We start from the raw sequence: 17,462 nt of genomic DNA, 5'->3' as shown, positions 1-17,462 counted from the left end.
AACTGCAAGGGGCCACAAATAGCCAAAGCAATCTTGAAAAAGAAGAACAAAGTTGGAGGGTTCACACTTCCAGAGTTCAAAACTGACTAAAAAGCTGCAGTGGTCAAAACAGCACAGTACATATTAGCTAATGCAACAGGACAAGAAAAGGAAATAAAAGATATATTGACTGGGAAGAAAGAAATATAACTTTGTTCACAGAGGTGTAGAATATCCATAAGCATCAACAAAAAAACTCCAAGAACCAATAAGTGATTATAACAAGGTTGCAGGATACAAGGTTAACATATAAAATTCAACTGCTTTCCTATATACCAGCAATGAACTAGTGAAATTTGAAATTAAAAACACAATACCATATACATTAGCACTCAAAATAATAGAATAGTTATAAAATCTAGCAAAATATATGTAAGATCTATATGAGAAAAACCACAAAATGCCACTGAAATAAATCAAAGAACTAAATAAATGGAGAGATATTCCATTTCTGTAATGAGAAAACAGATAAATAACAAGAAAGTCCCTATGTCAGTGTTTAGCTGAGCCACTAAGTTGGCTTGGTGAAGGGGTCTGGCAAGTCTAGGCCCTCATTATTAATTCTCACTTCTTAGGTTTCTGCATTTCTTACATTTAACTCCAAAGTTAAGTATATTTAATAACCTAATGGTAAATTAATGAATCAACATTGGTAATAAGTTAAATTACATAGGTGGAAATAGCTAGTTTTAAAAGTCAGTTCACAGGGATTGCACTCATTTCGTTGGATAAAAAAATAGCAATTTTTTAAAATGGCTGCCTAATATGTCTTTATAAACACAGTCCATTTGCATTATGGGGAAGGATGTGCAGATTTCAGACATCTGGGTCCCTTGATGGTCCACAGAATCTTGCACGATATTTTTATCATACACTTTGTATTGAAATGTGGTTTCCATAAACAAAAGTAAGAATGGGCATTGCCACTCACACAGAGATGACTTCAAAGAGAACCCAGCCAGTCCACTCACCTTGGGGTGTTATCAGAGTTCTTCCACGCTCCTGACACCAACCAACTGGCTGAACATAAGGACTATTGACATCACACCTGCAAAAACAGGATTCTATTTTAGATCCCATATTAACACCAGAGAAAGAATCCAAGAGTAATGATCATTCTAGATATTAAGAGAAGACATGGAAAATACTACGGCATAGCTAAAATATTTTATAGCCTAAGAGAAACAGAAGTAATTTTAGTTCTATATTTTGTAACCTGAGTGGCCAAACTTCTCTTTTACATAACCTTCTTGAAATTTAAAAGTATTTCTTTAAAAAGTGTTTGACTAGGACCTGAACTGCCAGTGATCTCCCCAGAGAGTGAACATTTTAATAAACCCCTTCTATCACTTCTTGCTAGCAGCAAGGGAAAATATTAATAGGCCAGTCCAAATTTTAATAAGACGGACCAGACTCCATATGCCCACAATTTCCTCCCTCTCCTTTTCAGGAACCCAGACTATACTACCTAAGATACATACAGCAATTAATCCATGCTCTTCTTTAGTTCAAAGAAGAAAACAGCCCCCCTCCTCCCACCATGCACATGAAGAATCACAGCCTCAGGCGGGGACTTGTCAATTATTCAGGATATGCTCTTAAGAAATGCCATAAAAATTATTTTTGCCGTGCCCTCTTCCATATTTCAGGTTTTCACCTAGGAAATCCTTTTAACTCATGCAATGTTAGTTTAATGGCATCGTGAGCATACATTTTCTCTGCTCTTCACAGGCTTTCAAATAATTCACTCCATTCTCCCTGAATCTTCTCTTTTAAAAATATGACAGTCTGAGTTCAACATTTTTCAGGAAAAAAATAATACTGCAAGTTCTTAACTTCCTCTTTACAGATATGCTTCCCTTACAAACTAGACACAATATAGTGGAGTGCCCTGAACTGGTCACATTATTTCAGATGAGGCCTCATTAGGCAACCTCTCAGAGATGGAAAAAAAACTTTCTCGGGTTCTTTAATTCAACAGTTCATGAGGAAAAGAAGGTAGTGACAAGCCAGCCACTAGATTCCTCACGTTCATTACTATAAGAACAGCAAGAACAGTGACAGTCATGGAATGAATATAAATTCTTAACGGCAAACACGAACACACAAAAATACAACGCACATTGGTGTCTCACCAGTAATCATAACTATCATCCCAATTGTCAAAATGCATTAGCAAGCAATCTCCAACAATATCTGCTATGGTTGCCACACACACCAAGGAAGGGTTCTTCCTGTCGACAGCCTCCAGCTTCATTCCAACCTGAAATTCCTTAGGCACTGGCCCGATCTTTTTTTTTTTTTTTTTTTTTTTTTTTGCGGTACGCGGGCCTCTCACTGTTGTGGCCTCTCCCGTGTGGAGCACAGGCTCCGGACGCGCAGGCTCAGCGGCCATGGCTTATGGGCCCAGACGCTCCGCAGCATGTGGGATCTTCCCGGACTGGGGCACGAACCCGTGTCCCCTGCATCGGCAGGCGGACTCTCAACCACTGCGCCACCAGGGAAGCCCCTGGCCCGTTCTAACACGGGGAAGAGGCACAAAGAGAAACAGGACACCAAACAGGAGTGAGCCCCTGTCAAAACTTCTGTCATGTTTAGCATCAGAAAAGTCCACAGGGTATCAACACTTAACACTGCAGAATGAAGCCAGCCAGTAAAAATATTCCAACAGACTGCTACCAAGTGTACATTCATAAAAAAGGAATCCCAGGAAATGAGCTTTTACTCTGTGCTTTTTTCTTCTGTTGTGCAGGTAGGTTTATTTCCCCTTTCATCATCATTTTCCCTCTTCAGTTCACAGAATAATCTGTATTAATTTTAAAATATACTGTTTACTGAATACAGTAATATCAAATAATTTTCTCTGGTCCCTGTAGGCTTTAGATGGGTGCTATATTTCCAAATACCACTATTTGGAAAAGTTTTAAAGATATCTCTTTAGCACTAAAATTACCACTTATACTTTGATCAAGTGTTGAAATTAGTGGCTTTCTCAACATTTAAGGAACACATGTGCTTATCTATAAATAAATCATAGTTGAAAAAAAACAAATGCTTTTTTTAGTACCTGCACATATTTTTTAGTATTAAAAATACTAAGGGCTATGATTTATAATAACATGACAATGATAAAGCCCCACTTTTCCTGTAGCTATAATTAGCCAGGCCTGGGATTTAGAAAATATACACACAATATCCAGGGACTAGAAGAGGGTTTTTTCCCCCTACTTCTTTACTATCTATACTGGACCCTGATTTTTGGTTTCCTTTAGCACATTACTTTTCTTAAAGCATTTTCACATTTCTCTAACTCTCTTCCTTGATACGAGTCTATGAAACATGTTGGACAGTTGTGGAACACTGATTCAAGAGCAGGACACTGAAGCCTGGGGAAGGGGGCGGGGGGTGGGGACTGTCCTCAGGGGACACAGCCAGCAGGTGGTGGGGCCTCCCTGGCTCCAGGCTTCCCGCCCCTCCGTGGTGTGTGGCCTCACCTGGGCCCAGAGGAGGCGGGGCTGCGACTTTTTCTCCTTCTCGCCTGAACACCTGTTAGGCTGCTGGGACACAGAGGGTGAGTGTGTTCCACCCAAATCCTCACACACCCTTCGAATCTATATGAACCGTCACCCTCTTTTTCATTACACATAAATACAACTGGACCAGGTACAGTCAAAGTCCACCTGGCATATCAGCAGGTCTCAAAGCATCAAACCAAATTTAAACGACTAACTCACTAGAAGCAAAAAGAAACACCTTCTAAAAGGCATTTTAAATTTTAGCCAGCTTTACATGTAAAGTTTTCTACTCTCTCCATCTAATTATTTAATTGTATGTTTAAAAGAAAAACAAATATGCCCATAGGAAACTGACAAATCTAGTGAGAAAAGTCATAGGAAGCTAAGGATTCTTAAAAGATTAAAATACAACATAATACATAGTGAATTTTAAGAAATTTAAGTTGAAGTAAAAATCTCATTTATACTATGGAAGAAAATACTTACAGAATTTCTGTTTCTGAATAATTTCTTGGGAGCATTTTGCAATTTGCAGGCCTTCAAGTAATCCATCCAAACAAATTTATCTTTTCTATAACCTAAAAAAAAGTACGGACTATTCAAAATACCCACAAGATGTAACCATGTGCATAATAAATGTATCAATACTATTCTTATTCAGTTTTCTGCCATAAATTCAACGTCCTTTAGCAGACACAAAAGATTTATATTAAAATCTCTAAACTGTTTCAGTGCTGTTTTAATCTATGGAATTCCAAACTGTTGAGTTTGATTTCCCACCATGCATGTCATTCCCTACAAAACTCATTCAAATATGGAATCAGTACGCTGGTGGCCTGACAGGAGTCTGGTCTCCTGCGTCCCTCAGGCCTCCTGAAGCAGCCACGTCCCCGAGGCCAGCGTGGGCCTGATGTTAAGCAGCCCCAGGGGAGCCAGACTCTGCAGGGGCGACAGAACCGCCCCCCAGGCCACATGGCAGCTCCAGCTTTCTGCCCTTGTCTTTACAGGCTTCCCAATAAAATGCCTGACCCTCCCGTCCATGTGCCCTAAAGCAGCTCGTGTGGGAGCTGGCCCAGGCTCAGGTAATACTCAGATTGAGTGTCACACTCAGAATAGACGTCAAACTCCTTGCCCGGCCTTCAAGGCCGCGGCGACACCTCTCACTTATCTCCTCCCTCCTGGCCCTTGCCTCTCCGCTCCAGCGCTCCTGTGATTCCTGGTCTGTGCCACACCTGCTGCTGGGCTCTGATACGTGCTCCTCCGCAGGGAGCCACCTGGCTGTCTCTGTTGTGCATCCGTCCAGGCATCTGTCAGACGTCACACCCCAGGCCTGTCTTCACCTCGCTTATTGCAAGGGCAGCCCTGGGACCCCACTCAGCGCTCCACGCCTGTCGCCGCTAGACACGCACCTTTCTCTCTGTTTATCCTCCTCCTCCCCTCTGGAATGAAAGCCTCATGGAGACAGAGACAGTTTCCTTTATTCACTGCTCTGTCCCCAGGGCCTGCACACAGGAAGGGCTCCACGAACACCTACCACCCACGGGGTGAATGAGCCTGGGGCCTGTTCCAACCTCCCTGAAACCCAGCAATCTCAGGGGACCCTGCTGCCAGCCTCAGGGGTGGATCCCAGGGGACACCCTGAGCTGCTTCCTAAGAATAAAATGACTATACAGTGACTCCAGAAGTTGCCACGGTCAGCCAGGAGTCTAACACCCAAGCAGGAGACCTTATATACAAATTTGCTGGTCGAGGAAACAGGCCCACTGGCATCCCAACCTATGAATCCTCACCTCACTAGCAGACAGCAGGTAAGAAAGGTTTCAGTCATGTCTGCCAACCCAGTTCCTCTCCCACATAACAAAAACAAAGATGAGATTTTTAATTCCCATGGAAAGAAAACAGTGAATTTTTCACTTTCATAGTTCCCTGTGCTCTATGATTTCTGCTTGAAACAAATGATATACAGTGAATCAAGTTTCCTCACTGTACAGCATCACTGATTAAGTGAAATATTTTATTCGAACTGTAATTTAAACATTAGTTTCTTCATTCCTTATAAAGTTTAATAAACTTTATGTAAGATAAAATGCTCTCATGAGATTTTACTTCTGCCCTATGTACCTCAGAATATTTGACCTAAACAGTCTTTGATGCTTTTCTTTAAAGACATTTATTTATTTCTAACAGTGATATCCTTGTAGTCTTACTGCTTTTTGTGGATCAAACTTTCATTTTGAAAATCAATTCACACCAGGCTCTCTTGTTAGTATTTCATTAAAAAGATGACTGTCTTTTCCTCCTGACTTACCCTTAGGGATGTGTAATTCATGTTTGGTCTTTTCACACCATCCTACTGCATGAATGTCAGGGGAACCAGCATTAGTCCAAAAATCATAGCAGCTTAAATAACCGTCAAAATGAAGTCTGAGACGGTAACCACACACCTGCAAAACAGAATGTTTACAATCGTTCATTAAGCATGCATTTGAAGTGTACACAAAATTAACAAAATATTCATTTATTCTGTCAACACCATCAATATATATGAAACAATTCTTACATCCAAATGTCTTATACTAAAGAACAAATTCATAGATGAATCTGGATAAGACAAATGCTGACAAACTAGACACTATCTTTCAAGTATCAAAAATTTTTCTGCAAAAAAACTATCCTTTTACTCAGTCTAGGAATCTGCGGTCAATTTACATAACCATTAATCGACAAGTTTGTTTATTTGTTCATTCAATACCTAGCAAATATTCCTTTCAGAAACCCCATCTCCTGCTGTCTGGCTTGGATTCATATCCCAAAACAGTGTAACCTAAAGTACACAGCAAAAACCAAAATGGGTATGACCTTACTTAACTTAACATATGGATCCAGCATACTCAATAAAGAAAATAATAAAACAGTCTGAGAAACACATCTCCTAGACACGCTATACAAGTTCAATAACTATAATCATTCAGTAAATTAAGTGAATAGTGTTTTCTATGTTTGATGTTATTCGAAATACTGAGGTCTTTTATCAATTTAATAACATAAAATGTTTACTAAATATTATATAAGCCATTTACTTTATCAATGGCTCCTCACCCTATATAATTTTCATAAAATTCATGTATTTATATAAATATATAATTCATAAGCATGGATTTTTTCATATACATTTCTCATTAGTTCAGATAAAACTTGAATAATTGTCTCTTTTAACAGACAAAAGCAACATTGTGGGATTCACTGATTTTATCAACCTCAGGTGAAAACTATTTACCAATTAAATCAAAAGTAACCACTAGTAATGAGAAACTTATTAGAAAATTAATCTTCAGAGAAGAAAAAAATTTCATTAAAGAACGTACTTCACCCATCACTGAATAAAATAAATCCATAATGTACTTGGACTTGTTTATAACACAAAGTACTCGTCATTCTCTAGAAAATTCTCTCCTGTCACTGTAATTAGCCCAAGACAATAGCACTATTTCTTACCTCAGCTACAGAAAGCACACAAAACACAGATGGATGACGGGGGTCAATGCCTTCTAATCTCATTCCAACCTGAAAACCATTTTCACGCTCCGGAAAGGACTGGTCCTAGGAAATTTCATGATATAAGATTAATCACTGAAATATCTTCACAGTTTGATATTAAAACACTTGGTGTCTCTATGCACACAATCATACAAGTTTGGAAGCTCAATAATATAACCAAAGATAGAAGCCTGCTCTTGGAGATTTTGCCCTCAAAGATGGCTTGATCGGTTGTACATTCTTTGACATAGTTCATCTGCCAAACTCTATGTCCTGTGAACTCCCTATCTACTCCTTTTGCCCATTTTTTGCTTAATGATCTGAAGGAGCTCTTCCTGTACTCTGGACACAATCCTTTGTTGATTATAATGGTTACTTAGTCCCAATCTGTAACTTACTTGGCTTTTCACTTTGTTTATGATGACTGTGGAGAATTTTATTTTAAGGTAATAAAATATATCGGCTATTTCCTGTACAGTTGGCATATCTAGCCTATGAAATCCCTTGCAACACTGAAGTTACATAGATATTCTCCTACTGTTATTTTATTTTTTAACATCTTTATTGGAGTATAATTGCTTTACAATGGTTAGTTTCTGCTTTATGACGAAGTGAATCAGTTATACATATACATGTGTCCCCATATCTCTTCCCTCTTGCGTCTCCCTGCCTCCCACACTCCCTATCCCACCCCTCTAGGTGGTCACAAAACACCGAGCTGATCTCTCTGCGCTATGTGGCTGTTTCCCACTAGCTATCTATTTTATGTTTGGTACTGTATATATGTCCATGCCTCACTTTGTCCCAGCTTACCCTTCTGCCTCCCCGTATCCTCAAGTCCATTCTCCAGTAGGTCTGTGTCTTTATTCCCATCTTGCCCCTAGGTTCTTCTGACCATTTTTTTTTCTTTTTTAGATTCCATATATATGTGTTAGCATATGGCATTTTTCTCTTTCTGACTTACTTCACTCTGTATGACAGACTCTAGGTCCATCCACCTCACTGCAAATAACGCAGTTTTGTTCCTTTATATGGCTGAGTAATATTCCACTGTATATATGTGCCACATCTTCTTTATCCATTCATCTGTTGATGAACACTTAGGTTGCTTCCATATCCTGGCTATTGTAAATAGAGCTGCAATGAACATTTTGGTACATGACTCTTTTTGAATTATGGTTTTCTCAGGGTATATGCCCAGTAGTAAGATTGCTGGGTCATATGGTAGTTCTATTTTTAGTTTTTAACAAACTTCCATACTGTTCTCCATAGTGGCTGTATCAATTTACATTCTCACCAACAGTACAAGAGGGTTCCCTTTTCTCCACACCCTCTCCAGCATTTGTTTGTAGATTTTTTGATGATGGCCATTCTGACCTGTGTGAGATGATATCTCATTGTAGTTTTGATTTGCATTTCTCTAATGATTAATGATGTTGAGCATTCTTTCATGTCTTTGTTGGCAATCTGTATATCTTCTTTGGAGAAATGTCTATTTAGGTCTTCTGCCCATTTTTTGGATTGGGTTGTTTGTTTTTTTGATATTGAGCTGAATGAGCTACTTGTAAATTTTGGAGATTAATCCTTTGTCAGTTGCTTCATTTGCAAATATTTTCTCCCATTCTGAGGGTTGTTTTTTGGTCTTGTTTATGGTTTCCTTTGCTGTGCAAAAGCTTTTAAGTTTCATTAGGTCCCATTTGTTTATTTTTGTTTTTATTTCTATTTTGCTAGGAGGTGGGTCAAAAAGGATCTTGCTGTGATTTATGTCATAGAGTGTTCTGCCTATGTTTTCCTCTAAGAGTTTGATGGAGCCTGGCCTTACATTTAGGTCTTTAACCCATTTTGAGTTTATTTTTGTGTATGGTGTTAGGGAGTGTTCTAATTTCATTCTTTTACATGTAGCTGTCCAGTTTTCCCAGCACCACTTATTGAAGAGGCTGTCTTTTCTCCACTGTATATTCTTGCCTCCTTTATCAAAGATAAGGTGACCATATGTGCGTGGGTTGACCTCTGGGCTGTCTATCCTGTTCCATTGATCTATATTTCTGTTTTTGTGCCAGTACCATATTGTCTTGATTACTGTAGCTTTGTAGTATAGTCTGAAGTCAGGGAGCCTGATTCTTCCAGCTCCATTTTTCGTTCTCAAGATTGCTTTGGCTATTCAGGGTCTTTTGTGTTTCCATACAAATTGTGAAATTTTTTGTTCCAGTTCTGTGAAAAATGCCAGTGGTAGTTTGATAGGGATTGCATTGAATCTGTAGATTGCTTTGGGTAGTAGAGTCATTTTCACAATGTTGATTCTTCCAATCCAAGAACATGGTATATCTCTCCATCTACTTGTATCATCCTTAATTTCTTTCATCAGTGTCTTATAATTTTCTGCATACAGTTCTTTTGTCTCCTTAGGTAGGTTTATTCCTAGATATTTTATTCTTTTTGTTGCAATGGTAAATGGGAGTGTTTTCTTAATTTCACTTTCAGATTTTTCATCATTAGTGTATAGGGATGCAAGAGATTTCTGTGCATTAATTTTGTATCCTGCTACTTTACCAAATTCATTGATTAGCACTAGTAGTTTTCTGGTAGCATCTTAGGATTCTCTATGTATAGTATTATGTCATCTGCAAACAGTGACAGCTTTACTTCTTCTTTGCCGATTTGGATTCCTTTTATTTTTCTTCTTTGATTCCTGTGGCTAAAACTTCCAAAACTCTGTTGAATAATAGTGGTGAGAGTGGACATCCTTGTCTTGTTCCTGATCTTAAAGGAAATGCTTTCAGTTTTTCACCATTGAGAACGATGCTGGCTATGGGTTTGTCATATATGGCCTTTATTATGTTGAGGTAAGTTCCCTCTATGCCTACTTTCTGGAGGGTTTCTATCATAAATTGGTGTTGAATTTTGTCAAAAGGTTTTTCTGCATCTATTGAGATGATCATATGGTTTTTCTCCTTCAATTTGTTAATATGGTTTTATCACATCGATTGACTTGCATACATTGAAGAATCCTTGCATTCTTTGGATTAATGCCACTTGATCATGGTGTATGATTCTTTTAATGTGCTGCTGGATTCTGTTTGCTAGTATTTTTCTGAGGTTTTTTGCATCTTTGTTCATCAGTGATATTGGCCTGTAGTTTTCTTTGTGACATCCTTGTCTGGTTTTGGTATCAGGGTGATGGTGGCCTCACAGAATGAGTTTGGTAGTGTTCCTCCCTCTGCTATATTTTGGAAGAGTTTGAGAAGGATGGGTGTTAGCTCTTCTCTAAATGTTTGATAGAGTTCTTTCGCCTGTGAAGCCATCTGGTCCTGGGCTTTTGTTTGTTGGAAGATTTTTAATCACAGTCTCAATTTCAGTGCTTGTGATTGGTCTGTTCATATTTTCTATTTCTTCCTGGTTCAGTCTCGGAAGGTTGTGCTTTTCTAAGAATTTGTCCATTTCTTCTGGGTTGTCCATTTTATTGGCATATAGTTGCTTGTAGTAATCTCTCATGATCTTTTCTTTTTCTGCAGTGTCAGCTCTTACTTCTCCTTTTTCATTTCTAATTCTATTGAGTCTTTTTTTCTTGATAAGTCTCACTAATGGTTTATCAATTTTGTTTATCTTCTCAAAGAACCAGCTTTTAGTTTTATTGAGCTTTGCTATCATTTTCTTCATTCTTTTTCATTTATTTCTGATCTGATCTTTATGATTTCTTTCCTTCTGCTAACTTTGGGGGGTTCTTTTTTGTTCTTCTCTCTCTAATTGCTTTAGGTGCAAGGTTAGGTTGTTTATTTGAGATGTTTCTTGTTTCTTTTTTTTTTTTTTTTTGCGGTATGCAGGCCTCTCACTGTTGTGGCCTCTCCCATTGCGGAGCACAGGCTCCGGACGCGCAGGCTCAGCGGCCATGGCTCACCGGCCTAGCCGCTCCATGGCATGTGGGATCTTCCTGGACTGGGACACGAACCTGTATCCCCTGCATTGGCAGGCGGATTCTCAACCACTGCGCCACCAGGGAAGCCCTGTTTCTTGTTTCTTAAGGTAGGATTGTATTGTTATAAACTTCCCTCTTAGAACTACTTTTGCTGCATCCCATAGGTTTTGGGTCATTGTGTTCCAAGAACAAAATAGTACAGAGAACATGTATAGCCTTTACCTAGATTTATTTATTGTTAACATTCCACCTCATGTGCTTTATCATTTCTGTTTGTCCCCTCTCTCAAGTGTCTGTGTGTATACAGATCCAGATGTATACATATACGTATATGTGTACATATGATTTTTTAATCATTTGAGGGCTCTTTACCCCTAAATACTAAATTTTTTCACTAAGAGCAGTCTATTTTCCCTAAAAATAGGAACGTTCTCTTACTTAACAACAGCTCATTTATCAACGTCTGTAAATTTGACATTATTCAATACTTTTAACTAATCTTCCACTCATATTACAATTTTTCCAATTTATCCAACAATGCACTTCATAATATTTTCCCTCCAGAATAGAATTCAGTTTAAAGGCAGATATTAAATTTAATTGACATGTCTGTTTAGTCTCCCTTAATCTGGAACATTTTCCATTGCCTTTCTTTACCTTTTGTAATACTGACATTTTTAAAGAACACAGTGTTTTCCCTCCTGTATTTTTTAAAATAGAAAGTTCCTCATTTTGGATTTGTCTGATGTTCCCTATGATTAGATTCAGGTTATGCATTGTTTTGCCAGCCTGCCATATGGGTGATGATGTGTTCTTCTAAGGACATCACATCTGGTCCATTGGTGATATTAATTTTGATCACACAATTACAATATTCTGCAACTCCTTCACTATAGCTACATACAAAACACATACACATACATAAACATTTACACATATGTATACACATATATGTATATACATATATATATGATAAATCTTAAGTTCAAACAGATCCATCTAATTCTATCCATCCTCAGAGGGCTTATTCTGTCTTTTTTTATCTATATTTGTATTTCTCCTCTAACAAGGTCAACACTTACTCAGGTACTAAATCCTATAGTGTATGTACTGCAGTTTCAGAACTCTTTTACCCCCACTACTATAATAAACAAACCTACGAAAAGAGTTCAGGATTTGTTTGCAATTTTCCCTTCCTGCTCTGCCATCCAAGAATGGGGTATATAAACACTATGTTCATAAACTACTTGGATTCATTCTTTTTTCTCTCTTCAGTCCAATTATGGGATCCACTTGAAATATGGCTGAGTTCATTTGTTTCTGTTTTCTTTCACTTCTTAATGATTTATTTCAATTTTAATATGCAGAATATTAACGTACTTCCAAAAGTTAAAGCTCCAAAAAGGTACTCAGAGAAGTATCTCTCCTTCCCATGTCCTACCCACCCCATTCTACCTCTTAAAGGTAACCAATCTCACTCTTTTCTGGTTTATCCTTCCCGGGTTTCTTCTTGCAAAAATAAGCAATTATGTTTATATTTCTTATTTTTCCCTCCCTTCTTACACATAAGACAGCATATTATACAGGCTGTTTTGCATTGGCTTTGTTCACTTCCTAGCATCCCCTGGAAACCACCCCATCAGGTCACAGCCACTGCCCACATTCTCTTTTAAGCTGCACTGTCCTCCACTGTGTGCATGTAACATAGTTTATTCAACCTTCTTCCACACTTGGGTACATGCTTTTTTTTATAAGGACATGAAATTGTTTTAAAATCTTTATGAATTGGCTTGTAAAATGTCATTAGAAACCTTCTTACATTCACAGCTCAAAACCCAAAAATGAAATGGCAAAATTGACGAAAACCAAAAATGAAATGGCAAGAATGAATGATTTCTCAGGAATACTTTATTTCTACAAAAGTAAATGTCATGTGTGTGTTTAACTCTCCCAGCCTTCTTCTCACTTCTGCTCTGTTTTCCAGCAGATTGTATTTAACAAGTTTTGTTTGACTACCTCCTGTTCACTGCTTTGAAATGTCTCAGTTAACTTCCAAAGCACCACATCCATATACATAGATACATACACATGCACACAACATGGGTAAGAAAAGCAAAGGGGAAGGAGAGACCGGGGGAGAGTATAATAATAAGGCTGAAAGGAAATTTAAGAAGCTGCAGAAAATGAGAGAACACTTTTCATGTTCTAAAAACTGAAAGATGTAAAATTGGGGATGGGGAGTAACTAGTATTATATCACGTATGAATGATAAATGCAAGACACTGACAATGAATCACAGCCAAGAGGTTGGGATGAGCAATGTCAGTCTTGTCAGCATTTCAAAATGGCTTCTCAGTTGAACATTTGGGAGCTTTTATGTAATGTTGCAAGGAACCAGTATGGCTCAAGCAGCCACAGCAGTCTTTGGAGGGTTTCAAACAAAAACCAAGATAGTCATTTTAACAATCCAAAAGGCAACATTTACTGAGAAACATCATTGCCTGTCTTCCATCTCTTTTCTGTGTGATGGTTTATTCATGGCAGATAAAGATGTTTTTCCTTTCTAAAAATCTTGTATTTTATGAACATAATTGAAAGCTGTGCTTATAAAATTATATTTTATGATGAAGAAAAGGGAACTGGAAGCACACACTTAAAGCAAACAATAAGCCCATTAAATTCAGTCATAAAAAATCACAAGGTTTTTGGACCTGAAAACCACTTTTACAGCTAAATAAACTCAAGCCCAGAGAGGTTAAGAGACTTTCTCAAGGTCACACCAGTTTAGTGGCAGAGCATAAGTAAGGACATAAGTCTTCTGAAAGCCTGCCAACTGTTTGTTCCACTAAGGGGACAGAGTGGCAAAAAAACGCAAAACAAAACCTGGCTTGAGGCCACAGAAGGCTTCAAGGACATTTCCAGGGAAGCGCCACGTGCTCCTGGGTACGGAAGTTGTTTTGTTTTGTCATTTTCTGTTCTCCAAACAGTTGCAAAATAATGCTTTCTAGTATAAAATTGATGAATTTTGTCACTACTGTTGGAGAAGGATTATTCAAAGTTCCATACCTCATATCAAAAGTAGATACAAATGATATACTATTATTTAAAAATAAAATGAGTCAGAGCACTAGAAAAAAACAAAGAAAAACAAAACACCATGCCTAGAGAAAAGTAGACAGGCTACTGGCAAAATTCCTTTATGAAATACAATCGTGTTCACCGGTGTGTGCCAGCAGGTCTTTGCTCCACGGGTAGACAAAGTCAAAAGTGCACAGTGGGAACAACTCTTGGGCAGTTGGCAGATATACCTGTTCATCACTGAGAACCCCACTGCAAGAGCAGAGGGATGATCCTGTGATGACAATTTCTGAGCCACTACACAGACTGCAGAAGGTCGGTGGCCACCAGCACCAGCAGAGCATCAGTGAAATACGTGCCCCACAGAAGAGTGCCTACACACTAAGTGGACGACGCCATCTGAATGTCGACAAGCATCCTACGTTATTCACAGGCAGGGGCTGGCAGCCAACAATACTCCCCTGATCATAATTCAATATTGAAAGAAATGGGAGAAACTGGGCATGGGATGGAATCGCAGCTACTGAGGCACAGGTTTTTAGCGAGCTTGCAAAGGGTCAGGCCAGGGCCAAAGGGCAGCGGTTTCTCAGTCCCCACATGATGGCTGTCAGAGGGAAAGAGGTTCCTAGGAATTTTACACGCAGACGATAAAAACTAAATTTCTTATAACACCAAAGACCACTGCCATGAGTTCAGCGTCCTCGTTAAATGGTTTATCTCAGCAACATCTTCAAAGTCTTAAATCATCTCAATGTGTACCTTCAGGGCTGAAATGTCACAATTTTAAACGTGAAAGGTGAGCCATCAGGAAGTCTTATGTAGGCAAACTGTGATATAAACAGCTTGACCACAGAGAATTTAGCTTTTTGTCAGCACTTGACAATTTTCTTTCCTCAATGGGGGAAAAATCAATTATGTTATTGGTAGAGTAAAAAAAAAAAAAATTCAAATACTGCAGAAGGGAACGTGAGAAAAACATTTTCCAGAGACAAACACAATCAAAGAGGAAGTTACAAAATGCATTTGCAGCTCTCTCTGAAGCAGAGAGACTCAACCTGCCAGGTTTTGAGCATAGTATGTGTCAACATAGGATCTGATAAAATGAGTCTGGGTTCATGTTCGATCTGAATATCCAGGACAATCCGCATGTATCTGAAGAACCACTAACACTTGCTGTCACAGCCAAAAACCTAGGAATGGTTCGATGCAACTTTCTCACTAAACAGAAATGAAGAGGAAGGAATGACAAGGATGGTTACAGAGCTGAGCTACCCGTCATCGAGCCATATACAGGGGCCTTCTATGCTACAAGCCCTTGTGCAGCACAGAACTGGGCCACACCCTGTTCTAAGCACTTTACAAACATTAACTCATTAAGTCATCAAGAAAAACCCTATGAAGTAAGCATACATTTTCCAGATGATGAAACTGGGCCACAAGTGGTTATGTAATGTGCCTGAGATCACAGTGTGTGTCTGTTTTTAACAGGCAGTTGGTCACTATGGGAGGTCATTCTGAAAGGTTACAGGCAACACTAAAGACATCATAATTTTTAAGCTTTTATTTTATAGTGAAAACTTGGGATGAGCTTTTTTAGATATTAAAAACTGGAGGTCTGAGTATGTGCTACATGACCAATAGATGATCCCCAGATGCCAAAAGTTTGTAAACAGTGCCATGTTGAATGCCAGACCCCATGTGCGGGAATTTACTCTAGATCAATCAGGAGAGTAAGGACACGTGGCATCAGGACCCGTGACTATCCATTGGGGAGGAAAATGGAATTATATTCCCACCACAATAGCACATATAAAAATAATTCTAGATGGAGAGAAATTAGACACAATTCAACAGAATTCAGTACAGCTATCAAATAAAAGCAAGTCACAGACCCGGATCTGCTGAGGCAGCATGATGGCCATGAGGTACTGATAAATATAAAGCAAGTAACAGATGAGGAACACGCAACCATTTACATGGACATTATTCACATATCTACATAACTACATTATGCATATTTGGAGGCACAAACATCACATTATTTTGAGTGGTTCACCTAGAGCGGGGAACTGACAGAGAGAAAGCCTTTTATTTTTATACTCTTCTGTCTTGTTAGAATTTTTAATGGCATTGTAAGTTTTTTAAAAAGATCAATACACACACATGATCAAGTGATGAAGACACTAGGCAAATAGGCAGGACCCAGGTCATGAAGAGCTTTGTATGGTTTGTTAAGGACCTTTTAGTTTATCCTTAGCCAATGAAGTAGAAGCAAAAGCTTTTAGTCATTGGGAAGAAAAAAAAACATGATTGCATTTTATTAAGATCTTGTTAGTGGCAATGTGGAGAATTAATTAGAAACATAGTAAAATTAGAGGTAGAAAAGATGGGAAAGGAGGCTTTTAATATCTACTAATAATTAAGAATTTACTATGTACCATGTACAGCATCTAACTCAGCTCATTTAAGCCTTAGCACCCCTGCACTGGGACTGTTACAATCCCCATGTCACCTACAAGGAAACAGAGGTTCACAAATTGCCCCATTGGCCCAGCTAGTCAGTAAAAACCTGGAATTGGAATACAAACCCTGGTCTGTGCTTACTCGCAAAGTGATATTGTATTTGGGAATGTTGCGACCGCCTGAACAATGGTGATGAGGCCCTCAACCAAACGCAGAGCAAGAGCTGGGAGTGGTGACAGGGGCCAGACTCCGTACGTATCTGGGAGGTAAAATGGGCACCACCTGCTGACTGGCTGGATGCACAGGATGAGGAAGGTGGGGAATTTCAACTGACACCCAGGTTTCAGGCTGGAAAGAAATCTCCATGTTTTCCAAAATGTGATCATGTTTACTTTTATAAAGTTATTAGTATCTACTGAGACCTCCAAGGACTTGATGAACAGCTTCTGAAAACTCTACTTCTGTACCTGCTTTTCAATTCCAACTTTCTGGTGCATTACTATAGTTTCTATGTTCTCCTGGGCATCTTGCAATGAATCTTTCATCCTAGAAGTGTCTTCACCAAGAAATACTGCACATGATGAAAGGTTATGAAATGCCTTCCTTGCTTTTTCCTCAAGAAACTATGATTTTCACCTGAGCTAAGAGTGGAAATTACCAAGAATATTAGAACCCCTTCTGACTCCCTCTTCCTTTAATCACAGAGAAAATGGAGAACTTGAAAGATACACACACAGCACACACTCACATACATATACACACACACTGCTGTTTTGTACTCTTACTTAATGTAGTTGTTCTTAATGGTGGAGAAGTGGGGTCCATGATGTATTCAAGGGTTCTGGAAACCTTCTGAATTTTATATAAAATTTTGTGCACAAATCAATATAAGCACTTCTCTAAGGAGATTATCAATA

At 38.7% G+C, this 17,462-nt stretch overlaps 1 protein-coding gene across 1 annotated transcript in view; it reads right to left on the bottom strand.

Annotated features, from left to right (window-relative positions):
• L3MBTL4 (L3MBTL histone methyl-lysine binding protein 4) overlaps positions 1 to 17,462 on the bottom strand; it is a gene marked incomplete at both ends in the record, with an annotated part of 548,580 nt that overhangs the window by 484,693 nt on the left and 46,425 nt on the right. Inside the window, 5 exon segments of the mRNA XM_079718164.1 lie at positions 1,011 to 1,087; positions 2,175 to 2,329; positions 4,041 to 4,132; positions 5,863 to 5,998; positions 7,050 to 7,154. Of these exon segments, the coding sequence (XP_079574290.1) occupies positions 1,011 to 1,087; positions 2,175 to 2,329; positions 4,041 to 4,132; positions 5,863 to 5,998; positions 7,050 to 7,154 (565 nt within the window).

This window comes from Hyperoodon ampullatus (assembly GCF_949752795.1).
Source record: "Hyperoodon ampullatus genome assembly, chromosome: 13".
Classification (NCBI taxonomy): domain Eukaryota; kingdom Metazoa; phylum Chordata; class Mammalia; order Artiodactyla; family Ziphiidae; genus Hyperoodon; species Hyperoodon ampullatus.
This window is presented reverse-complemented; position numbering and strand designations above follow the sequence as displayed.